Source organism: Urocitellus parryii, chromosome 13 (genome assembly GCF_045843805.1).
Source record: "Urocitellus parryii isolate mUroPar1 chromosome 13, mUroPar1.hap1, whole genome shotgun sequence".
Taxonomy (NCBI): domain Eukaryota; kingdom Metazoa; phylum Chordata; class Mammalia; order Rodentia; family Sciuridae; genus Urocitellus; species Urocitellus parryii.
In genome coordinates this window covers 19,314,085-19,341,230 of record NC_135543.1, presented here as the reverse complement: position 1 = coordinate 19,341,230, position 27,146 = coordinate 19,314,085, and the positions used below count along the sequence as shown (strand labels likewise).

Sequence of the window (27,146 nt, the reverse complement as noted above, 5' to 3'; positions counted from 1 at the left end):
GGAATCGAGAGCTTTACACCAGAGACCCAGCCCTGAGAGGCTTGTCGCCCAGGCTATCTGCCCCGAACATGTGCACTCACATTCCAAAGATGTTTCCGTTGCGCTGGAATGGCTGTAAATTTCTTTCCTGCAGAATTCTTTCCAAATAAACTGCCCTGGACTGCACTCCGGCAGGAGTTCTACCCAAGCACTGTTCACCTCACCGCAACAAATCTTTTAGATGCCAAATGTGACTGAATTGGCAACTGGGCCAAAGGAGTCAACTTTAAAAATGCAAATGTATACAGGGAGAAGGAAAAAAAAAAAAAAAACCCAACCCACCAGAATTCCACCTTTCATGAGAGATGCCTGGTACACAAATGATCCTTCCTTCAGATACTCTATTTCATTACTAAAGCGCATGTGTTCTTACATTTCTCAGGGATATATTAAACAGGTTGTTAAAAAAACCCAAATGGATTTTCTCCCCCATATCATTAAAGAAACTGGGAGGGTGAGAGAGTTCAAAAGACTAAGCATCCCTTTTCCAGTATAGAAAGAACGAACCTTCTGTTTGGGTGAATTTAAAAAAAAAAAAAAAAACAGTAGAGAGCTTTGAATATGAAAGAGTATCAACAAATTCTACCAGAGTTCTCCAAAGTAAGTGACTGATGCTTTTATAAAAAGGAGGTATAACAAATTAAATATATGATCGATACTGATACTGAAATGAAAAAGAAAGCATCTATAAAAATCTCAATTGTCTCGAAACGAACCTTCCTCTTCAGCCTTGGTAGTATTTTTAGAAATGGGCTCTCTCCAGAGAGTTAGAAGTACACAAATGCAGAGTGCAACGGGCACACGCACGCACACTACACCTTTGTATCACACTGGCATTTTATTATTTAACTAAAGTGCTCCTATTTTTCTAGCTCACGCATGCTTCCCCTGAGACGGCTTTGCTGTTAGCCTGCTGGCCTTGACTTCCAGCCAAAAACAATTCAGAAACAAAAAGGGACAACAAATCATATTTTCACAGACATTTTTATCCCTCAATACCACCCTGTTTTCACACAACATCATACAGTCCCTAGGAAAACTATAATTTAGGGCACTAGCCACCCGAACCCAGGGTCTGACACATGGTTCCACGAAGCATTTCCTGTGCGAGAAATTCTTAAGTTCTTAATTGCAAATAAACTCTTTTGATAGAACCACTCTAACCACATTGCTGGTTTGCAAACAGTGCCACTGGTGCAGGCTGATGGATTAAAAAATAAAAACAATCCAGTGGACGAAGTCCTGATACGGCAGAGATCTAAGGATGAGGTGCTTATCAGTTCTAAGCTCTGAATTCTTCCAAGACTTACACACACAGTCACCAGCAGACTTTCAGTGCATCTTCAGTGACACAGTTGAAAATGTAAAATCGAATTTACAAAGCACGATGATATCCCCAGGTTAATCCTCTACACCCTTCCCCAGCCCAGAGTCACACTTACCTGGTGGCAACCCTGTAAGTTTGATTCTCTCCCATAAGATGAGTATGAGCCCCTTTCTGTTTTACCTGCCAAGAGAAACAAGAACAAAAAAAAGTATAAATCGTGCTTTTCCTTTAAAAACAAATCTCCTGCAGGTAACAGACATCTACTTCTCTTCCCCGATGTTTACATACGTAAAGTAGGCACTACTGGCAATGTGTGCAAGCAAGAGAGGGATAACACGTCCTCACTCTGGCGATGATAAACTGGAAAAAAATATCCTTCATTCCTATTCTTAGCCAAACTGCTCCACACTTCCAAAAACTGTCATTCCAATGGCCTCCACTTTCTCTAACAAACAAATTGTCATTCCTTATTTTCACTTTCTTTCTCTCTCACAAAATTTAAACAATTTCATTTTTATTTACACAGCAGGCAAATTATCTATGTAATGACCCTGGCCTAGTCATTCCCATTGATTATATTGACACCTAATGGTGAGGCCAAAGCTAATCAATCACAGGCTCTCCAGATGGTGAGTTTAGCAAAGAAACTATTCAAAATTCTGAGTCTCTCTGTCCTTCTCCCTCCCTCCCTCCCTCCCTCCCTCTCTCCCACCCTTTCTCTCTCTCTCTCTCTCTCTCTCTCTCTCTCTCTCTCTCTCTCTCTCTCTCCCTTTCCCAGGAGTAAATTCCAATATTATCAAGATTATCATGGATTTACATTTGGGAAAGAGGCTTTTGACAATTCACCCACCCAGAACCCAAGTTCAGATTCTGCCAATAGGGATCATGGGAACGTGCATGTCTTGCTCCAGCTCTGACTACTCAAGTCGGAATCTGCACACTGCTCTGCAGGCGTGTGTGGAGCCTCGGATGCTGTGTGGCCACGTGGAGGGATGAAATCAAGGCTTCTCGTTTGTTGCTTTATAAAGTATGTTTCACCTTAATAATCAGCAGGGAAGATAATGAAATTACAAGAGATCTAAGCAGTGGAGTCCAGCTGGTGACCTATGAAGAGTCACAGAAAACTGCCCCAGCCAGCACAGGCCAAGGAACTGGTGAAGCAGCCAAAGGCTAGGGACCTCACCCCACTCAAGACTGGGGATTCTCCTCTCCCCTCCACCAGGGCTTCAAGTGCACTATCCTTTATACACAGATCTAGACTACTCCTTTCCCCACTGGAAAATTCAAAACGTGTACTTTAGCTGGGCACGGTGGCACACACCTGTAGTTCCAGCTACTCAGGAGGTTGAGGAGGGAGGACCTCTGGAGCCCAAGAGTTTAAGACCAGCCTGAGCAACACAGAACACTCCATCTCAAAACAAAACCACCAAAATACAAAACAAAACAAAAAAATTCTTGTATTTGGAGGGTCTGGGTGCACAGTCTTCTAAGGCTTATGACCCTCAATCTTTCCCCTCTCAGCCCAGGTTAACACAAATGCTAAAAGTTAATAGTGGCCTTTTGTCTTTGAGCTCAATGGCAATGCTATTAGAGTATGCCGCTCTGACAGCACACAAAGAATGCATTTTTCCAAAATTTTATATCTGGTCAAAAGCATGCACTGTAGCTAACTAAGTTACTACACACAGACACACACACACACACACACACACACACATATGATTTTCAAAGAAATCCAAACCTGAGTCTTTAAATTAACCCCTTCTCTCTCTCCTGCTGTTAACTTTTCTATTCAGTGGCTCTCAAACTTGGGAACCTCCCCCCCATTTCTGGTATAGTGTTCAGTGCAAATTATAAAATCAATGCCCGTATCACCTTCAATTCCAGTGAAATAAGATGCCATCACATTGCCTGTCAGTCTTAGAGACCTAACAGAGTAACTTTCAGTGCATGGGGTCATACCCTGAGGAACAGGTGCATTTACCTATGTCAGCAATGTGCCTGGTCACGCTACACACAGTAACTGATTCTTCTAAGTCAAGTTTAAGGCTACTCCTACCCTTTAACTGCTCTTTATAAATACAACTAACAGAAAAGGCTCAACCCTGATGAGCTATATCAAAAGGGAAGATATTATATTTTCCCTTAAGCTCTTGCATCTAAAAAATCTCAGTACAATCATAACTGTTCCTTTTGACATGTTCGTTTTGACACTGTTTCATCACTAGACAGGCAGAGGCAGGGAGGTAGACTGAAAAATAAACCAGGATTCACTTGAACTTCATAGGACATTGAACAGCTAGTGTCCTGTTTTAGTCGTTTCTGAAAACTGAATTGTAAAATACAGTTTGAGAAAGGCAGGCCACCAACACGTTTTCTTCCTGTAGAAAGAATGACTGAAGCAATCCCTGATAGAATGTTACCACGCAGGATTATTTCCCGAACTCGACTCCAGCACACAGAAATGGAGGGAAGAATTTTCCTACCAGGATCTGTCTCACTCTGTATACAGAAGTGGGGATTATTTCTCCTGTTATTTTAAAGCCAGAAGGGCAATGCAAATAGTAAGGATTAGAGAGAGAGAGAGAGAGAGAGAGAGAGAGAGAGAGAGAGAGAGAGAGAGAAAACAGGTGGGGGAGAAAGAGAGGAGGAAATAACAGAAAGAGCAAGGGGGAAGGAGAGGCGAGAAGGGGGCAGGAGAGAGGAGAATATGAATTCACGATGCAGAGTCCCCAAAGTACTCTTGGCGACATGGACTCAGCACTCTTTTACTATCATATCAGATACAGACTGCTTAATCTTAATTTTGCTTGTTAAAAAATATTTATCCAGATACAAAAATAAACCCACTGCAAATTACAAGTTGTCAGGGTTAAAAATCTACTTCTGTTTGTGTGGGGGAGGATAAGAGACCAGCATAGACATGAATCATTCTCAGTAATTTGAGTGTTTCCATGACATCAATGGGCACCCGTCCAGGACTCTGTCGAAGTCTGCGAGGTACCAAAGAGGCAGCGCAGCCAGCAGGAGGCTGGGAGGTGGACTTGTTTTTTTTTTTTTTTTTTCCAAGGATTATGCTCCTTGTGAAGATTTCATCTGTAGCATCCACTTTTACCATCAAATAGATTGCTCCGGAGATCATGAGCGAACACATTTCATTCTGATAGTGTAAGCCTTTAACTTTATTACAGCTTTTTGTTCCCAAATTCAACTATAAATCTGCCCTCAGAGCCCAAAACCCTGTTTGGGAGCAAAATAATCAGGGATTGTGGATAAAGCCCAAGAACCTTCTCAAACATAAGATTTTTATTCCTATCATTTTTTTTTTTAATGATAAAAAGCAGCCATTTTAAAATGACACCTCCTTTTCCAGGAAATTTTTTTTTTTTTTGTAAAAAAAAAAAAAAAAAAAATCTTTTGTGCAAATTGTCCACTGAAAATGGGCTAGGGTCTTCATGTTGATTTTTCCCTGCTAAAAATTCACTGAAACGTTTGTTTCAGATAATAACATTTTCAAGAGGGCTGACAACATGTTTGAGTTGGACCCTTAAGGAACTATCTGTTCTCCTGAACACAAAAGCCCCCCACATTTCTGTGTCTCCTTCCATGTGAGCCATGGATTTTTGTCAGTCATACCAACTGGCTGGCGCGGACAGCCTCGGTCCTCCTTTCTCCATTCTTCGCCACCCACCTCCCCCCATCCCCACTACCACAACGGGCGCTCTGAAAGAGCTAAAGATCCTGTTTTCCCAATATTTAAAAGAGAGAGCAGTGATGAACAAACCCGGCGCGTTCACTGCGGAATTTTCGAGACAACCCTCCAGTACTAGAATGCGACAGCCGCTGCGGATATTTTTTGGCACAAAGACAATGGTGGCAGTGCCAAGCCCTATGGCTAAAACTACTCAAAAGAGGCATAAGGGGAGCATTCATCGCTCAAGTCTTTTACTGCATGGAGGACCAATGTCCATATTTTAAAAACTAAAAGTACCCGTTAGTAACATTTGTCGTATGCCCATAAATGGGGTGGGGTGGGGTGGGGGACTCCTGAAATCTATACCAGAAACAAACCTTGTCAGGCTTTTGATTCATTTTTATACCTAAAAAGGACCAAATGTTCAATTCTGCTGCTGGTGACGATGCCGGTGCACGAAACGAATGATGTGACCTAATGAAGTACACTGAAGGCTGAATGAAAGCTACAAGAGGGGATTTCATAAGCTCAGTCGACATATTGGCTAAACAACTTTCCTCTGCAAAAATGATGTATACAAGGAACATGTAATACTATGTCACAATTTTTTAAATGAAACAAGAAAAACGCTGTAAGCGAGCAGACACAACATCCGTCAATCAATCCTTCTGGAGACAAAAGAGATCAGCACGCAGCCCCTTCTCTAGAACACGTCGGCATCTACAGGGAGCGAGCCATCCAGAAAGCCACCATGGGTTCTGTCCAGACGGACCTATCCTCCTGCTAAAAATCCATATTTAAATCTGGTTATCAAAAAATGGCACCAGATGATAATCGACGAAGGATTCACTTGCTGCTTCTGTTGCCCATGAAAAACTAATTTAAGCAGAAAATACACAAGCAACTTACAATTCTTAAGGCCCATGTTTTTTTTGCTGATCTAGTCGATAACCTTTTATCGGGCTGTCCCAAGAAGCAGAAGGAAAACTTGTTTTTGTTTTTTTTTTTTTTTTAATATGGGGGAGGTATGGCTAACAAATATCTACAGAATCCAAATTCGATACTTTTGTATTCCTATATTATCTGCCATTTGACTTCCAATTTTACTTCCAAGATAGCCAAGGTATCCTACTACAAGGGAACAGGTGACAATGGAAATACTGCATGCAGGAAAGAATGGTCTCAAAACTCCAATTCTATTCACAGGGATGCCGCCAAAAAAAAATCACCTTGAGTAGGTGACTGTCTCTGGACACACGGGGTAGCTCGAAGTGACATGAAAGAGCCAGAGACGGGGTCAAGAGCAAGTTATCAATAAATGATTTCTGGAGATAAGCCTGGACATCGAGGATCCCTCTGGTGGTTGCCCAGTAGGATAGTGAACAGGTCCTATTTGTAAAAGGCCAGTGTCAGGATTACATATAAATGGCAGGTGTGTCACCCCCTCTGAAACAGGCGCACCTGGGTGGTGGGCCTTGTCATCCTCCAAGAAGCCCCGATGAAAAATTATCTGCTGTTGCGGGACACCAGCAGACAAGGCCCATCCACTGTGAATACTTGTTCTGGGAGCTGAAGAATGGGCCCTTTGTTCCCTAGCGTCAGACTAGGGAACTCATCACTAACACGTCTGCCTCAGAATAAATGTTGCTCCCTGTCTCCAGCCCCAACCCAAATTTCACTTGTAATTTCTTTTTTAAAAAGATACATTGAAAGGTCTCCTACGCTCAACAAAGACCTGAAGTCTTGGGGGTCCTGAAAACATACCTGTTTTATTATTTACGGTCCCTTCATCTCCTTTACCTAAGCAAGATGAGCCCTGTCCTTATCATGCATGAGCCACCACGCAGACTGATCTACAAGAGCTGCACAGCCGCCCTCAGCGGCAGGTAATACCAATACCACCTTACAGATGAGGAAACTGAGAGTCAGAAAAACACCCAAGGCCACACAGGCCTGAGAGCCAATGTTCAATCCCTGGTGGTTTATTCCCAAGGCCATGCTCTTAGCATATGATTTGCTTGCTGGTGTTTAAACTCTGAATATTAAAAAAAAAAAAAAAATTCTATAAACCAGAGGCCAATACTGAAGACTCTCAAATCCCAGAGCTCAAAACACTCATGAATTTGATATGAAATTAATGAAAGTGTCTTATCGGCGGTAATAATTTACATTTACATGGTGTTTTATTCTTAAAAGGTCTCCAGGTACTTCATAGCTGTACAAATGATGTACACGGAACCTGTGACGTATCACAATTAACTGCCACCATCTCCACGCTAACTCAAAGCAAGTAATTAACAAAAACATGGCAGAAAACAGCATTCCTACACATCTCTTATGTGAAGTCTATGACTTCCTGCTCAAATGCACAAAGAAGAGTGGAAATAAAAACATAATTATAACGCAGGACAACTCAGCACGGCTCAAAAGTGTCTTCTATGGAAAAGCAATTCTACAGCAGGCTCCAGAAATCAAACAGGAGACCAGATAGAAAGACCTGGGAAATACCCTCCTGGTATCATGATATAGCTAGCTGGTTAAAGGCTCTGAGAAGTCCTGCAGGAAGACATTTAATTTAATCTAATTCAATGTTTCCTAACCTTCTTTTAAAACACATACCTGCCTCCATCTTTTATGTCTATCAATACAAATCTGAGAAATTTTAGGAACTACTACTACCCAAAAAAGAAAAAAAAAAAAAGAAAAAGATCTTAAGAGTATTTTGTGTTAATATATGCTAATAATTTCCTACCAAATAACTAGAAGTTCAAAAATCATATTTTATCTTACATAAATTAGTCTATAAACATTTTGATTGTTCCTGTGGAGACACTTCTATTGGTTTATATTTCCCGTGGGTCTCTGTGGACATTCAGGTATCTTGGTTGGTCTGACTAGCTAGTCAATCTTAATCATCCCTGATCCCAGTGCAGAATCAAGAATCTCTGTTGGAAGGAAGCAGTAGTTGTCATTATTCCTTCAAATTCTAAAACTTCAGAGAAAAGAGTTGGTTTTCTCCTGTAGAATCTTACCACAGGCATTTAAAAATTCAAATTCAAAATAGAGTTCATGCTAAAAAAAAAAAACTGCAACTCAGTTCTAGGAAATAAACTAGTCATCCTATAACCCAGGGAACTCCCTCCCCTTCTTCCTAAATTGACAACAGGGAAGGAGGGAGGGGCACAGGTGAGGAAAGGGTACTAGGTCCATAGTGTCCATGCAGCAAAGGATGATGGGACAGGGAATCAGCTGGGCTGCGGCAAAGGGCTAGCACTCATCCCCTCTTTTACCGATGCTACCTTAGTCATAAAAACAGATCACTCAGCAGTGGTCTGTAGGTCTGAGCCTGTCGGAGATGATGAGTTTAGCCAATCCATCTCTTCTCATCTAGGCACCAAGCTGCCTTCAAAACTATGTGTGGTGAAATCTCATCTAGGCTGAGTGTCTCGAGGAACTACCAAAACTCTTCATTTGTGGGGAAAACCCAAGATTCAGAATTTATATTCAATTACCCTTAAAGCACTTACATTGGCAAAGCACTATCCAGTATGGAAAGTAATTTCAATAATCATTTAAGTCAACACACTCTAGACTCATTAAATGGACATTTCAGTCCTCGGTTTTTAAAGGTGAAGTTAATAAAATTAAGAAAAGGTGGCCAGCTGATACAGATGAAAGGTTATACAGATATCAAGAGACAAAGCTAAAAAAACACTTTAAATCCCAGGACTAGAGTCCTCTTCTAACACACCACCTCTTTTTGGAGTATCCAGATGTGCCATCCCTACCTACTGTGATAAAACACATTATTCCACTGGACCTTTCCCTGCTACAACTCCCTGTCCACATCCCTTCACAAAGGTGAAGCACCCTCAAGTCCTTGATAGATGGAAATGTCTGAACTGGTAAATATCCTAACTGAACATTCTCTGGTACATCGAAAAATACCTTCTCAATGCAGAATAAAAATATCACCTTCGATTATTCCATGCGCCCTTGCCAACAACTGCCAACACAATCCTCTCGTTCACCGTCTTACTTAGGAGCACACACGTTATCAAATTAAAGCACAGGACCTTTATGCCTTATTTTCCGAAGGCAGGAAAATCTTTCATTGAAAATAACACTAATTCCACAGAGTGTGCAATTAATCAACATAATCATGGGGATAACTTAGCTGTTTGGGGAGGTGTGTCAAATAACTCCTTAAGGCCACTAAAGTACCACTTGAGCCACCAAAGTAATGATTTTCTGAATCAGCAATTTGTACAAGGGTCCCCTGGAGACCCGAAGGACTAAGGGCAACCCCAGATCACTTGACTTACTTCTAATGAGTAACGTACCACTGGCTTTCTGTGAATAATGTCTCCATACTGCTATGTTTTTACTGCAATTTGAGTTTGTGATGACTGGGGATAGGCAAGGCAATTAAGGATGTGCGTGGCCTTGGAAGAAAATGCATAGGCATTTGAAAGGTTACTTTTCTATTTAAAAAAAAAAAAGTCTTTTTATGTAAAATACAAAAAGAATTATCTTGCAATAGAGGTAGCAAAAACAAACAAAAATATTTTTGCTACATTCTTAGACCAAAAGGAAGACAAGACGCAGGTTGGCCAGGGACAAAAGCCATGCTCACAGACTCAGCCCTGTGGCTGAGACCTTGCTCATCACAAAAATCATCACCAAGACTTTTCTTTAAAATTCCACCAGTTATTGTTAACAATATTGTTAACAAGCAAGGATCAGAGTCATCAATTCAAGTGATAGGCACTTGAATCTGTAAGGTGACATGAGATAGATAGAACCCCACTCAATCTCACAACCTGCCAGGTAAGAAAGCATAGATTTCCAACAGGTCCAGTGTTTTTAGGTAGATCTTCCTCAAAACAAGCTAGGAGTGCTGACCCTCGAGGCCCTCACAGACAAATGCACTTCACCACAGGCTGAGAAAGAAAGTTCTGTGTGGTTGAGACTTCAAGTTGGCTCTTCTCCACGAGCAAGGCTAGCTGTTTGAAAAAAAAAAATTAATTTCACATCACCAAGTAGATTGCCCCAGTAAACACTAGTGTCCCAACCACAGGAGGCCTAGGGTTGTGAGAATGGTTGCAGATCCTTGACACTCTCCATGTGTCCCCTTCTCCATTCTACCCAAGAGTAGAGTCATCTTTATGATCAGGATCAGCTCCAGGAGGCCGCCATGAAAGCGGCTGTGGTTGGAACTTCAAGGGCCCAAGCACCCGGGCAGCCTCCCTGACCCTGCCCAGCTGGGAGCATGATCAGCCCATACCAAGTGAGGAGACTGGTTCTTTCCGTCACCTTGGAGGAGACCTGTGACATTTCTGGCCAAGTGTAGGAGTAAAACCTCACAAGAGGAAGACTTTGTTACTAAGTTAAATTTTTAGAATCTCTAGGTGAATTTTAAGAAGCCACATTTCACCACGCAAATCACTTTCAGTCATAAGCTGTTGCCCACTAAAGGGAAAATCTTAGTCACAGTAAATGTAAAAAATAAAAATGCTAAAACTCTGAATGAACCAAAGGAGAACAGAAAACAGAGTATTGTATTATCGTATTGTGTTTTAGACAATCCACAGAAACACTTAATGATCTATACTGCAGAGTTACAAATTGTAGCACCAGCCATGCAGGCAAATTTCCGTTTTCACCAGCCTCAGTTTTCAAACTGAGTCCACAACTAACAAGAATATTCTTATTCTTATTCTTATTTTTTTTTAACTGGGGATTGCACTCAGGGGCACTCAACCACTGAGCCACATCCCCAGCCCTAATTTGTATTTTACTTAGAGACAGGGTCTCACTGAGTTGTTTAGTAGCTTGCCATTGCTGAGGCTGGCTTTGAACTCACGATCCTCCTGTCTCAGTCTCCAGAGCCACTGGGATTACAGGTGTGCACCACCACACCTGGCAACAATTATCATTTCTTAAAAGAAACACACACACTTAATATGATACTCAAGACTGCACAAAAACAGGGGCGGGGGACTGGGAAGTCATGAAAATTCTAAAATAAATTTAAATATACATATACATACATATATACACGGATGTACATAAGTAATATTTTAACCCAGACAGAAGATTGTCCTGAGCGTCACTTAAAAGTCAGTAACATAATAAATGATCATTCCTCTAGACTTTCTACTGAAGTACAATTGGCCTATATTCCCAAAACATACTCTACTGAGAAGTTCAAGGAAAATAGCCCAGAATTCAAAATCTACTTCTGGCATCTTCAGAGTCCACAAAGAGTAGGAAGATTCCTAACCTTTAAGTAGAGAGAAGAATGATAGTTGGGGGGTGAAGTCTGTTCATCAAAATCAACAAGAACACGGGCCCACGGTATGAAGTTTAAGTGATGTCCCATTCACTGCATCTATGAGAATGACTGACTGACCACGGACCAGGTCAACAGGGGAAGGAAGGGAGCACAGGAAGACAGAGGTGGAGGGAATGGGGATCAGGGAGAAGAAGGAGAAGGAGAGGAGTCACCATAAGAATGACCTCATCCTGGCCAAAGTCTGCCCCCAAAAAAGCATCACATGGAATATATGGCTACAGACAGCAATCTTCAATTCTGAAACTTGCAAAAATTATCATCTGAATAGCTGTGAAAGAAGCCTAAAAAACACGACACCAGGAAATAAATATTTGTTGGATGCCTTCTGTGTCCCATGTGTTGGATGCTAAAGAATCAATGATGCACATTACTCCTAAGGCTGAAAAACTAAGGAGTAAATACAACGCCACATATCAGTCGGAGGTGTTGGGGAACAAGGAGAAGCACAGGGAAAGAGAGGAGAGACTCACTGAAGACGGGGCGGGGGAGGGGGACACACCTACTTGAGATTCAACGCAAGATCATTTCACAACAGATTGTAAAGCGGACTTCGTATGTGTTAGAATCCAATTCATAGTTATTTGAAAATATTAAACAAATCCAAATAAGCAAAAAGTGACACATAATTTATATAAAAAATATTAAAAGTAACTTGAACCTAAAATTAGAAAGAGGTACAAGTGGGACAAACTTACATGGCATTTGACCCCTTTCCTAGCTCTACACCCTTGGATTATTCCATGTTTTGAGTAGCTTGGTTTAGGGGTTTTCATGGCTTTTGCTTACAAATAGGAGAAAATTGCCATGTAAGACAAAAGAATTGTAAAGATCTAAACCACATTATCTGAACAACAAATACAAAATTGATTCAATCAAGTCATTTCAGAGATATGTAGAAATCACTTATGCAAACAATCATCGTAGAGAATACTGCTGCTGCTCTGAGGACATACTGCTTATACAGAGCTCTGCTTTTCACTAGCAGGACCCAACATGGCAATGACATGTTGACCAGCAATGGCAGAGACCAGCTCTCTCCTTCCTAAATGCACTTGAATGGTTTGGGGTTATGACCTGGGAAAAAGAGATCGTCTATGATCTGTTCTTTTAACATCTCACACTCTATCATCAACAACCACAGGAAAAGCAAAAGAGAACAAAAGGGTTCCACTCACACTACCATTCTCACTGTCTGCAGGTGAGCAGAGCTGATTTGCAAGGAATGAAAAATGCCTTTATAAAGCAGTAAGATGTAAAGCTACATTCATTTTCCTTGGTGAACCAAGTGAAAATATCAACACTAGCAGGGCCCTGTCTACTAGAGACTACCTATCATGTCTCTGACATAAACAGAATCACATTTAAGAATTTCCATTAGGTTCCATTCCCCAACTTAGACAAGCAAAAGTTCTTCCTAAGTATAACCAGGCAAAGAGGGCCTAGGAAAAGACAGACGGCTGAGGAGAGTGTGAAACCAACACAAAAGCACAATAGTGGCATCTACTTTACTTGTTATTTGAACAATCGGGCTTATCCTATTTTAGCAAAAATACACCAAAACCAAAATCCTTCCAAATAAGAAAAAACTTAACTTACATGACAGTATTAAGCTATGACTTTGTAATCACTACAAATATCTGATTAGTTTTGCAAAAATGAAAACACACAAAACAAAAAACAAAAACACCCCAACCTTGAAAAAAGTAAGAGGAATGAAAGGTCTCACATAACCTGCAATTCCCATCTAAATGGCCAGCAGAGGGCGCACATGCCCCAACAGAGCTAGCTGTGATAGGCCCTCCCTAACCTCATTTAGTACTCAAGTCTAACCAAATTTGAAAGGAGGGGGTGACACATTCTATCAGTGGCAGTAATAAAACTAGTGTGCTCAATTTAGGGCCAGCAAGAAATACACACAAGTACACTTTATTATTAAATACCAACTTTATTTTTTCTTAGCTGCTTCATGTAAACTTGTTGACTAAAAAGAAATCATTCTTTGTTCAGAAGTGAGCTTATGCTAGTTTTCAAGGCCACTATAGTTTTTATAGACCTATATGACCTATATTAGGAATTTTCCATAACATATGAAATTTGTAGAAGTAAATTACTGAATTTCTAATATTCAACATTTTAGAGAGAGTATTAAATTATACTTTGAAATATTTATTTTTAGTGTATGTATCCATATGCCATATATAAATCTATTAATTCATTTTTGAGTCCTAAAATGTACTGTTATATATTTCAATTGAAACAAATAAGTTATTTATTTTTGCATTGATTTGCCCTTGCTTGGTTACTTCTGTATTCTGGATCTCTATAGTACAATATTTGCTTTGGGGTCTTACTAGTTATGCCAGAAAGGTACCTCATAGTTATGTAATACACATACATATAAATAGGGCACTATGTATTTATTTAAAGAAGTTTTCCTATGATTACAAAATTCCTCCTAGTGCTTTCCAAGCTTGTGATTTCAGAAAAAAAAAAAATAAATAGCACAAATAGAAAAGAAAAAAAATAAACTCATGAAAGCAACAAATTAAAACAAACATCAAATACTACATTGTTTTTTTATAGTTAAAAAATTAAATAATCCACAGGATGTTTAGTCTGTAAATTCAAGTAGGTTAGAATAAACAGAGGGTCTGCAATTTAGTTCCAAATGGAGAGCGTGGCTGGATAATTAACTGCCACTGTCTATCCACCCAAATGACCATTCGACCTCACCTCCACTCACCAAACAAAAACAATGAAGCCATGAAACATCTCCATCAGGTGATTTTTTTAGAAAGCATTCTCTACAGACTTGAGAGATGAACTTAATTTACAGCATCTACGAACCAGGTGGTTTGGGTACATGTAGGTCATGATAAATAATACGCATCCTTTGGAGGATGTGGCTACACCATTTCTGCCTAAGTTAAAAAGACGACGTCTTATTATTCCTAAGCACTCAATTCTGAACTGTTTGCACAATCTGTTAAGTCCAGGCAAATTTAAATGATTCTGACATGCAGCCTGCTAAGGCCATTGACGGGGATAATGCCTCTTTACGTGGGTAAAATTTTGTGGCATGTAGGTCACTCTCTTTAGGGGAATCAACTGTGTGTCTCTCCTTTGCATTTCCACCACAATCCTTCATCCTGCAGCCTGGAGCTGAGAGTGAAATGCAAGAAAGGAGCCGAGTGCTCAAAGCAAAAATCTGCTTCCAGGACAATCCATTATATCTGACAAGTTAAATGTTCCATGGTAGGCCATATGGCAACAGAGCAGGCCCGACGATGGAAGAGGGGGAATCAGCAAATGCATCACAATTAAGGAGTTTGGCTACAGACTTTACTTTGAATTACTTCTTTTTTTTTTTAACCAAATTTTAAATGTGGTTCCCCCAAATTTTCAATGGAATCCCTTGGATGAGAAAATTTTTAGAGATGTTCCACGATTTCGCATCTCATGATTTGGGTACTGAAATCTCAGCGCCAAGGGAGTCATGGCCACTTTTTATCCAGTGGAGTTTTAAAGCAGAGAACCTGTAGCCTCAGTTTTTAAAATCTCAAGACAAACAATATGTAGGCTTTAGCCGTTCACCAGACTAGAGTATTTAAATGAAACTGGTCATCAGATTGGAACATTTAAATGAAACTGATAGAGCACTAAATGCAACCAGTTTCCATTCTGAAGTCTAAAATAATCTTAAAAGCTGTGCAGCCATAACTGCATATTCCCGGTTTTTCTGTGATTTACTTAGTATCCAGCAAATGAATAAACTGAAGGCTGCCACAGCTGAATTTATCTCCTCCTACCATGCCATCAAAAGCCATGCCCACTGCTAACACCACATCTCAGAGACAATCTTACAGGCAGTCTAATTCACTCTGTGAAAACTGAGTTGCCTGTGACAATAAATGTCTGTTGTTGGGGACAATGTAAGATAAATTAATATTAGTACTGTCATCAAGGTATGTATTTGTTACATTAAGGCAGAGGAAGACGAAATAAAAAGATCAAAATAGTTACTATATCATGATACACTATGTTATCATTATTTTAAATTTAAAAAATAAAAATAAAAAATAAAAGCCACATAATTGTTCTTATTTGTCCCAGAGAAAACTCAGGGGAGAGCTGGACCCCCAATAAAAGCTGGAAAAGCTTTCTATGGAAGTGCTCACACTCATCTGGCCCAATGGTAATTTTATCAACTCCCTCACTTCCTGGAGATGACACAATTCTTAAACAGATTATATGGTGTGTGTGTGTGTGTGTGTGTGTGTGTGTGTGTGTTGCCGGATGTGCAATAAGAGGTGGGTTCTAAGCAAAGATTACCCTTTAGGTATTCGCACTGGCTTGCAAACATGAAATCACAACGATTAAAAGAAACATGCATACATCTTTCCAGTAGACGAGCCACCAAGACTCATTTCCCTAAACTATTTTCACTCTCCATTTCTCCAGAGGGTCACCATTTCCCTCAAATGCACCAGCTTCTGCCTTAATTAAGAATAACATTGTTTCAAAGAGCATACATACTTTATAAACACGGGTCATTTTCCTTCCTGTTGAAAATCACAAACCCATTTTTTCTGGTGGTCTTAAAGGTGGCATTGGTTGAAGATGTAATGTAGACTTAAATTTGCATCCCACTTGTTTGTTAATATAAAACGATTTATTGAATTATGGAAGATCGTATATGAATTAACAATTGGCAACTGGCATTTATATTAACAGTTGATTATTATAATTATATATGTCATACATACAGACACATGTATGTCTACAGATATACACATGCATGTCACACACAGACATACGTATATGCTCTTATGGGATTCATCATATACCTGGTAGGCAGGTATCATAATTATTATTATCAATTCTTTCACTTCACATGTGAGCAAAAAAGAAGACTCAGGGTGGTTCATTTATTTGCCTTAATGCACACAGTAGTGAAAGAGGGACAAGAGCGTTAGCCTAAGCCTACTTCTCCTGTTGGCATTACATTTTTCTAGGCCACACCATGTAATTACTCAAGCAAGTATGAAACACAGGTACTTCTCAGAAACGCAAGCACATGTATCTTATTTTTTACTTCTCATTTAAGAAAAGTAGCCAAATTTTTTGGTATTGTGTTAAGTGCCCAATTGGAAAATTAAGCCAGAATCCTACACTTGCATATGCTAGGAGGAGTGAACACACACCCAGCACACAATTACACGTAGCACACCCATGCACATCTATAAAATGTAGCCATGAACACCTCAGCACCAATGAAGTGCACTGGGCCGCTGTGTGCTGTAGATCCTATTTCTGTGTATCCAGACCCACATTTTTATTACTAATTAAAATGTCCAGATGGTAAAATAACACCTGATCCGAGGGGCTTTTCAGTACACTGATTGTCAACGCTCAACTCCTACATTGTTAACAAATTGGAAAGACTGGCCTGCCCTGAGTTTTCTACAGACTGTTTCCAAACCATCAATGAAATGCAGTTAAAACTTTTTTTTTTTTTAAGAATTCAAACACAAAATGCCCACCAGAAATTAAACTCTTTACCAAGAAAAAAAAAATGGAGAAAGATCTGATATTTCAAATCATTATCATTAAAAGAAAGCTTCTGGACACTATCAGAAAGCATCAGGTCATACTACACCAATGCGTTTTAGGAAGAAAACTCCAACAAAACAGCAAAAAGAATGAGGTTAGAGCTATTCGCCTGCCACGTTTCATGAGGCCCTATCTCTGTGGCTTTTGTTTTATAGGTTCATTAAATGATTACCAAATAATTTTTTAATATATGTGTCATTTTAGTATTTTCCCATTTTACACTAGATACAGGTATAGACCTTAATCATAAAGCAAAACTTTCATTATCTTAGGCACCATTTTACAGTCTGGATTCTGAAATTCAGGTTAGGCAGTGGCTCATGAATAACAGACTTCAGGAAATCATAAATGCTTTTAAAATGTTTAAGCAGTTACTTCCTAATCCTAAGTGGATTCTTTTTTTTCCTCAAACAAACATTTTTTTTTTTTTTTGCAAATATTTAGGCTGCTTTGATACGCAAATGCTCTCCCAAACATTTCCACCAGCCAGCCACTGAAATCTCTGAACAGACCCCAACCAATGGGAAAGTTTGCAAGGGAAATACAAGAAGCCACTGGATGGGAACACTGGCAGCAGAGCTGGCTTCACTGACCACAAACAAATGTTGATTTTGCTGCAATACCTGAAACAAAAACCTCTGGACAACCCAGTAAAACAACTGCCTTTACATTCACAGTCACGGGGCTGTCATTCACACTGACTGGGGCTACAGCTTTCGAGGAGGATAAAACTGATCACCCACATTGTTTCCTCTTTTGGAGTCCAATAGCTCCAATAAATGTGGCTTGCTCCTGGACAGTGAGATTCTTGTCCCTTTAAAAGGAAAACGTCCACAGGAATTAACGTGTGCAAACCAGGAAACAGAAAAGGAAACAGATTATGCCTGGTCTGGGGTCCCAAGTGTTCTGAGTGTTAACAGGTATTAAACCAGGACAACACTTTCAAAACTGTTTTCCCCAAAGAAACACACACCAAGGGTGAGGATGCCTCTAAGGCCATCTTCAGAGCGCAAGGAACAGTTCATGCAAACCCAGGTTTCTAGAAGTTGAGAACAGGAGGGCGGCACATTCAAAACTAACTGGCAATGCAGCATGGTTAAGATTCTTAGGAGTAAATCAGGTCTCCATTATTCACTCTCCTTTCTACTCTCTACTCCAAAACCACTCTCAAAACCTGCTCTTGGACATGATGGGATTCCTGGAGGTCAGCAAATATCCCCCAGGGTTTCTCTGGGTATCGCCAGGCCCCTAAGCCCTCAGAGGCCAGCCACACTGAAAATGACAATCCCAGAGCTCTGCTGGCTGACACCATGAATGCATTGCTTGCAAAGGTATGAGCTAGGATGCGTTAGAGAATTTAGTGGGAGGAGAAATCTAACTGAATTTATCAAAGCCAGGAGGACATTCTGCTCAGGAAATTAAAAGGAGCCACTTCTCTTGGCCACTAACCTGCTGATCCCCACTGGCTGGCTCACCTCTGCCGGCATGTCCCCATTTACACACATTAGAAGTGGTCAAGGATTTCATCAGATGTGGTTTTGACAACAAGAGCAAAGTGCCTAAAGCCACAGATTTGAAATTGTGCCCCAGATACAGATTTGGGGAGAAAAAGAACCAATCACAGCAGGAAGCTCTTTAAAAGGAAAAAAAAAAGGAAACATTATCTTGAGCAGTTAGTCTGCACTTAGTTGGACTGTATGAAAAGAAAATAAAAAAGCTCTATAAAATGTCAGAATTAACCTATCGTTTCAGATTGCTTACAGGTGAAATTCTACCATCTGGATGGGCAGTTTGCCCACAAAAGAAAGAAACTAAATGGGGGGGAAAAAAAACATAAAACCTTCTACCTCCTATTTTAACCAACAGATTTTGAAGGAAAGAGCACAGAGCCACAACAATCTCCAAGCCTGGACACACAACCCACAGGTACACATGTGCACTGTCATGTACCAATGTTGGAAAAAAGCAAGAGGTGGAAATAAAATTCTGATTGTTGGAACTATGAGAGATTAACAGGAATAAAAAAACCTAGTTATTCCTAATTGTATAAGAGAAGAAAAAGATTCATTATAAAGTCCTCATTAAATAACTGATGATACTTTCTATATTACAGAGTAGTCTAAAAATGAAGGCCCAGCATATCAAAAATTTTCTATCTTCCTCTAAAAAGGCATATTTATATTCATTATTTATGCTGGGCTAGCAACTTTGGGAATTACAAGTTAACTTTAAATAAACAGGAAACTGCATCTTAGCAACTTCCAGAAGTTCTTTTATATCATCTGAGAGTGAAAATACTTATGAATGTTACAATTTATAAGGAAATAAGTTTTCATACTCCATTCTTAATCCTCAATCCTCAAACTTTGTTTTTGATTGCTTTCTTTCTGAAATATCTGTGTCAGCAAAAAAAAAAAAAAAAAAAGATTTTCTTTATCAATAATCAGTTTTTAACCTAAAGAGCAAATATGAACTTAGATCAGAACTCTTTCAGTTTTTCTTTCTAACCTTGAGGGTGAAAACTTTTCCCTTTAACTTTAGGCTACGATGACAGGCATGGTACCAGGTTGGCACCAAATGGCTATTTGCCAATCTAAATTTCCACGTTTGGAAAGCAACACACAAAAGGTTTATAAATTTAGAGCTCTCTGTACTGTGTGTCGCTGTCTCTGTTGTGGGGCTTCTAGGTATCCATTTTGATTGTACAGTGTCTCCAAAAATTATGTTTGAAGCACAACACTAAGCCAGAAGTGTTGAGTGAGAGAATTATGCACACATTCTCAAACTCTTACGTTAAACCACAAAAGGAACAGATTAAAAAGAAGGAAAAAAAGGACTTAAAAAAAAAACTACATCTGAAAAAAAAAGGAAAAAAATAAGAACGAACCTACCCTGAATAGAGAAATCAAATACTTGGTTTTCTTTCGACCTTATGGGCAGCACGCAGAGGAAGGCACCAGGAGATCTAAGCCCAAATACTATGATGAAGATTCGCCAAAAAGCATCTGGATGAATAAACTGTTGTGGCATGAATTTGCCAGCTAGAGGACAGAACACAACACGCTGGGGCTTGGCCGTCCTAACATGTTTTACTATGTAAATTTAAATAGTCTTGAAAGGGAAAAGCAAAGAAGGGAAAAGGTGGAGGAGTTTTTTGTAAATTAAAAAAAAAAAAGAAAAAAAGTTTGCTAGAAATTGTCACACTTGGGTCACAAATAAGAGTAATTTTATTGCTATCATTAAAAAAAAAGAAGAAGAATCTAGTTCTTAGGCAAACACTCATCACATGTTTCCTATGATGGAAATTTAGGGGGGTGGTTTAAAGAGTTAAAGACTCCCTACCATTAATTTGCATCTGGTGCTTTTAGTGTGTGTGTGTGTTTTTTTCTTCCCTGAAAAGTTGGCAGAGCCGCCGATTTTCCATAATGCAAGCATTTGGGAATTGTGAGCGGAATGAAACCGATCCAATCTCCTGACTGCGACATGAATTTTCATTAATTACAACCTTGTCAGCAAAAGCATTATCAAAGCTGAATATGAAAATGCTAATGAGTCCTCATTTGCATATTTTTCTTTGTTGGAATGTCATTAATTATTACATTTTATGATGATGAATGCAGCTGTCGAAGCTCTCCGATGCATAATTAGCCATCAGAATGCCAGGAGCCGATCAGCATTTTTGGGTGAAAAAAAACAAATTTCACTTCCACTCTCGCCCATCCCAACACCACCAAACACACACACATACACACACACCACACACACACACACACACACACACACAGCCCTGATGACGACAGTCCCGAGGTTGGACTTTGGGGAAGTTGAAAAGGGTTAGGTTAAAGGGAATTAATTTCTGCTTTAAAATTATTTTGTTTTTAGCCGATAACGGTCTTATACAATAGAAGCAGTTCTTAATAAAAAAAAATCGTTATTCCAGCTTAATTAATGCCATGCTTAATTATAACACCATGATGTCAGCGGTTTTAATTAAGTATTGGCTCCGTTACAAAAAAAAAAAACTCCTTGCTGCAGTAAGAGTCACAATACACAGATTTGTGCAAATCATTTCTGTGATTTTTGGTCTTCCGTGGTTCATGAACTATTCAGATATTAACAGGCAGCATGTACACTCCACGCACACACGCGTGCACGGGCGCACACGCACACACACTCACACGCACACACACACACACACACACAGAGCAAAGGGGGACCCTTACTTCCCTACCACATGACTGGGAAGACTTCAGAGCTTACCTACTTGACCACTTTTTTGAGCTAAAGTGTAAGTGAAGATGACAAAACATAGCTCATCCTCTCTCAGCCGCTGGGAACGGTGTTTATAAGTAAAAAAAGAAAAACAACACAGAGCAGATGGGACCATTACACATGACCAAACCAATCAATCACAGATGAAGGGCCCAGGTGCAGCGCAGCCGTGCAACAACGCACCATTTCACAGTCTGTCAGACACACACACACGGTCGTCCATGAGTGACCCTCCTCAGCTCCCCCCGGACCTCATCTGGGGCGCTGCGCCCCTCTCGCCTGCCTACGCTCCAACTGACGTCTTCATAATCGCCCTGTCTTTCTATCTGCTGTGGCTCCCGCAAAGAGAGGAGGATGGAAGGGGTGGCGACTGGGGGGAGGGGGGAGGGGGAGGAGAGATAAGGACAGGGGCTCACATCATTGTCACTTAGGAGTCCAGTCTTCCTCCTGCCATCCCCACGGCCCCTCCCCCAAACCACCATCAGAATCGCCTAGCTCTAACCATCATTAAGCTCATTAATTTTTAAGGGTGACTGCTTGGTTGCGGCACCCCAACTGTCTGCCATTAGGAATAGAAATTTTGTTTGTGAGTTTCTTGCTTGTGAGGAAGAAAGACGTGTGTCACTCCACAAAGTCACAATTAGACTGATAGGTTTAGAAATTAATTAACTGGAAGCAGTAATTCTTTCCAGCTCTCCCGCCCCCACCCCCATGGGTTAAATGAAATCCTAGTTACCCACAAGCTTCTAAGGAGCCAACTTTGTCTCAAGATTTTGTGTTTTAAATCATTTCCATGGCCTCTGGCATCCTATACAACAAACTCATCCAGGAATCACTGAACCCAGATCGACTGTACATCTGCAAGGGTCATAAGTTTATACTAGCAACATAACTAAAACACCAACTTAAACACAAACAGTTCAGGACAGGCTGCGCTCTGGCTTTCAACTCAGAAATCCCATTTCATAGCCTAACTTTCTGTGGTTTTCGGCTTGCCTTTCAAAACAAAAAGAGAAAGAGAAGGAGAGATAGAAAAGAATGAAGGAAGGAAGAAAGAAAAGGAGCGATCAAAATGGAAGAACCGTCCACACCACTAGAGCCCATCCACTGTGTATGAAAAAAAAAAAAAAATCTCATCACACCACATCAAAAAACAAGATTGGTTTTATTGATCCAATGAATTCTTCAATCATATATTCCTTCTCAAACCTAGATCATTTATATATAAAAAAAAAGTTTTGGGGATCTTCTGATACAGCACAAATATTATAAGGATTCAGTTTTATTTACTCAAAGTATTGAAAAGTGATATCTTCCCCAGCTTTAAGGGATGACTGCCCATCCAAAGGGTGATTAAATGCTCTCAACAATTTATCATTTATTTTGCCCATTTGGAGATGGGAAGGAGTTTAGAAAGCACTCAGACCCTGCAAAGAACAACTATGTGACTGCAAAATAGCTTAACGGATTTATGTCCAAAAATGCTCATGACATTTTAGGCTTTACTGGAAAATTTACACTGAGAACAAGACAAAGTTAATCAAAATAGACCATACAATCCAGCCACTCTAAGGATTAAGTCAAGTATCATTTATGTGCAGTTTCATATTATGGTAGCAAAATAAAGAGTACAGGCTAAGTTGGTGAGAGTGTGCTACCTAAAATCTGCATGCCGTGCCATCTACAGGCAAAGGCAATTTTACAGAACACTAGGCAGATTGGATTCGTTGAAATGAAAGCTTTGTCTCTTAGCATGGGCCCAACCATCAATTCAAACGTGTTCTCAAAATGGTCTGATGACACACTAGTTTTTTACATTTTATTTTTTTTCTTTGGTATTCGGTATTCTTTCTCACTTCTTTACCAATGAATCTTTCCTTTGGAAACTTTTTAAATATTGAAGTAATCATGAATCTTTCTGTTCCCCAATGTGTCTTTGAATTTTTATGTTTAGTCCTTGTTAACAAGAAACCCCATCTCTGAACTGGGGTGGGGTGGGGGGGGGACAGAGAATAAACATATTAAAATCTTCCATAGCCAGGCAGAAAGGATCACCTCATGTTTTGAATGTGTACTTTTTTTTTTTCCTCAAGGAACAGAACAGACTCTACACATTTGCATTAATAAATTTCTATTTTCAAGCTCAATAGAAATTGCAGTACAAAAAGCAGATGTGTACATTGGATTCTTTCAAATTAAATTTCCAAAAGCAGAGCCTATTCTAGCTCAAGATCAAAGGAACTAAAACATGATCTCCTCCCCCTTCCCATATAATTACAGAGAGTTCATTTCTTTTGTTACAATGAGCACAACAGGTAAATCTTAAACCTGAAGGATAATGATCAGGTGCTACGGCTCAGCTTTGCTGGGTTGCTGAATCGCTCTATTCAGTGCCCCTGCTGTTTAAACTACCACTCGATGGGAAGATGGGAAATGCCTGAGGCTCATCTCGACTTTATTCTTGGAGATTCGCTTCCTCTCCTACATCAAGACCATGCAGAACATCTGAGGTGGACACAACCCGTTTTACACCACATGTGCTCTGAAGCAGGAGCACCACCACCCTAAAATGCATATCCAGAAAACAGGATGACATCGGTCAGAGTCCTCTATTGGTAGGCTACCTCAAACCTCTTTTGGAAGTAGATGGGGTATAAATAATAAATAAATGAGGAGTGACACTGTTATGAAATGTCATATCCCGGCAGTCCTGTGAAAGGACAAGACCCTGGGGAGGGAGAAGAAAGAGATGCGACCGCAGAGTCATCCAAAACTGAGGTTTGAAGGAAAATCTGTTCCACTTGGCATGATTAGCATGGTCTATTTGGGGAATGTAGGTAAAGAGGGAACAAAATTTAAGTCAAAAACCCCCCCCCAAAAAAAAAAAAAAAAAAAGAGAAGTCAGACTAGAACACTTCTAGGCTGAGACCAACTGCACTCTATGCATACTTCCACCTCCCTTTTAAAATTCCTGGTGCCACATTGCATCCTTTGCTGCCTATAGGCATCTGTTCCCCTCTAATTATTTGCCATTTAGAAAAACTCTGCTTAAATTCCTTGTGCATCTGGCCCTTGCTTAGTGTATATTTGTGATACTTAAATATGGTGCTTGATATTAGAACAGCCCTGCCTGCAAATATAAAAACTTTCCCTACTCAGAAAAAAAACATTCCAATACCATCTCCTCCAAAAGTCTGCACAAAGTAAATTCAATATTACCAGCACTTTACAAAATAAATGCATGCTCCTAAATACATCACACGCACACACACATACACAAACACACACACACACACACACACACACGCCTCAAAGATTTAGTTGTTGGAAAACAAAGCTGCTTCCAGTGTCTCAACCAATGTTCTCATAATATAAATGCTAGCAATAATGTTCTTCCCAAAATAGAGCCTTTACCTTTTAAATAGCAAGATACTCCTGAATTAGTGGAGTTTTTTGGTGAGGGTCTCCTGAGCTTCTAAATGAATTTTTGCTGATCAGTGAAATGAAATATTATTACCTTGCATGGAATTATGCTACATGGACATCCCCTCTTGAGAAAACAGGGATGGGGGAAGACTTGAAAAATAAGACACTTACTAGTGAACAAACAAGCCTAATTCTTCCCATCTCTTCCACACTCATCCCCCTTTCTCATTCCTTCATTATTTCACCTTTCTTTTTTCTCTCTCCATAATCCCTCTCTTTAAAAAGAGCCACCATGTGAGGGAAACTACTGGACTAGGAACTTGGACATTTGGCACCTACATTTAATTTTGCTAATAATTAGGTGTGTAACAGTTTCCTTGTCTGAACTGAAGTAAATAATTTCTAGGCTCCTTTGAGGAACAGTTGCTGTTATATATTAATAGTAGTAATAATAAAGACCTACCCTGTGCCAAACCCTTTGCAGTGTGATGGGGTGATGAACAGCATGCAACTGTTCATCTCCCTGTATTTGAATCCTAGATCCACTTTCAATGAATTCGTGACCCTGGCAAGTTACTATCTTGGTGTCTCTACTTTCTCAATAATAAAATATGACAAGTCATAACATGTACATCATGTGGTTGTTGTGTCAAATAGGGTAAGATACGGAAGGCACTCAAAATGTGTATTCATGTATTTATTCATTTATCCTTTATCATCTGTCTTCCACCATAATGGAAGTTTCATGCAGAAAGAAAATAACTCCATTCACCACTATCTTCATATAGCCTAAAATAGTAACTGGCACATGATATGGAGCTGGTAAATAAACTACTATTCAACAGTGAATGTATGTATGGATGGACTGACAAGTGGATGGAGGAATGGGCAAAGTGTTGTGTAAACCGATGATTATAAGCCTGAACTATTAAATGCTTACTAGGAATAATTTCATATTGGAAGCATATAAAATGAATATTTGCCAAGTCAGAGGAAAAATAACTTCAGTTTGGGGGAATAGGGAGTGGAGTCTTCCCACTCCATACATGACTCAACCAAGAAAACTCTCTAAATATGTCACCAGGGACCACTGACTGGTTAAAATCAATAGGCAATGTTGTGGTCCCTTTTTGTTGATTGATTTGTCTTATTTACTTTTACAGTATTAGGCACAGAATCTAGAACCTGCTGCATACTAGTCAGGCACTCTACCTTTGAGCTACATTCCCAGCCCATGTTGAGTTCTCATTCTCCTGGACCAAAATAAAAAGACAGGTATGTCTCTTCCTTCTCTTAAAAAAAAAAAAAAAAAAAAAAAAAGCAAAAAAAAGGGTGGCATAGCTTCCATGCACATAGCACATTTTCTTTTTTCCCCATTCCTGATCCATTCTCTTTTGGTTGCTTTGAATATTGAAAATCTTTTTAAACATTAGGCCTGAGGTCCACCTGTTACTCAACTCCATTAGCAATCTCATACCTTCAACTGGGATCCATCCATATTATGAGGAGCCTCCAACTACCAGCCTTCCATTTGGGCTTTTCTGAACTCCACATGCTGAAATTCAACTGCCTATTTTAGATCCTCACCTGAATGGTTTAAAAATGCCTAAAACTTAAACACCAAACTCATGATATTCTCCTTTTAATCTAGACAGTTTGGAATGCTCCCTAGAATTTTAAAGATATCGAGGAAGACATGAATCCACACATATTAAAAGAATCTCCTACACCAAGCTCCTGTCCTAGATGGACAGATTTCATTTAATGTTCTTACCTGCTCTGAGGTAGATATAATTATCTGTATTTTTTCAATGTTTTGATTTAAACGTTTTTAAAAAAAATTAAGTGCTACAGATCCAGCCCAGATCCCAGTGCATGCTAAGCAAGTGCTTTACCACTGAGCTCTACCACTGAGCAATACTCCAGCCTGGATCTTCATTTTTAAGAGCAGGAAATCTCCCAGAAATTGCCTTCATATTATCGCAGACCATGGAATTCAGGCTACATGACTCAGAATTAAAAGGACAAACACAGTTGGTGTTGAAAAGCAACCTTGCTCCCTTGAGCCTATGACCTATAAGGGGTTGTTACACTATAAGTCTCTTGATTCGCAATGGAGAGAGAGGCTGGTGAATCAGTGACATGTTAATTCAGGTGAAAAAGAGGAAGATATATATAGCAAGATGTCAATGAATGAAAATAGACATAAGGGAGAAAAGTTAGAGAAAATAAACATTCAAAAAGTAAAAACTAAATGAAAACTAAAAACGAAGATATTAAATATATTTTACCAATGCAAAGCTACAATGATGAAAATTTTTTAAATGAGTAAAAATTTCTATAGTATAAAACAGAAACAAGGTCCCTAACAAGCTCACAGAAGGCACAGAGGTACAAGGCATTCTTAGCAAGAATGG

General features: G+C 39.6%; 1 protein-coding gene across 16 annotated transcripts in view; it reads right to left on the bottom strand.

Annotated features, from left to right (window-relative positions):
• Tcf4 (transcription factor 4) overlaps positions 1 to 27,146 on the bottom strand; it is a 346,839-nt gene that overhangs the window by 168,882 nt on the left and 150,811 nt on the right. For 14 of the 16 annotated variants that reach the window (XM_077792343.1, XM_077792352.1, XM_077792344.1 and 11 more), the window contains one exon: positions 1,482 to 1,546. In XM_077792343.1, coding sequence (XP_077648469.1) covers positions 1,482 to 1,546 — 65 coding nt within the window. Of the gene's footprint in view, positions 1 to 1,481; positions 1,547 to 18,480; positions 18,550 to 19,922; positions 19,993 to 27,146 lie in introns of those variants that run through there. The other 2 variants (XM_077792358.1, XM_077792355.1) reach the window with 2 other exon arrangements.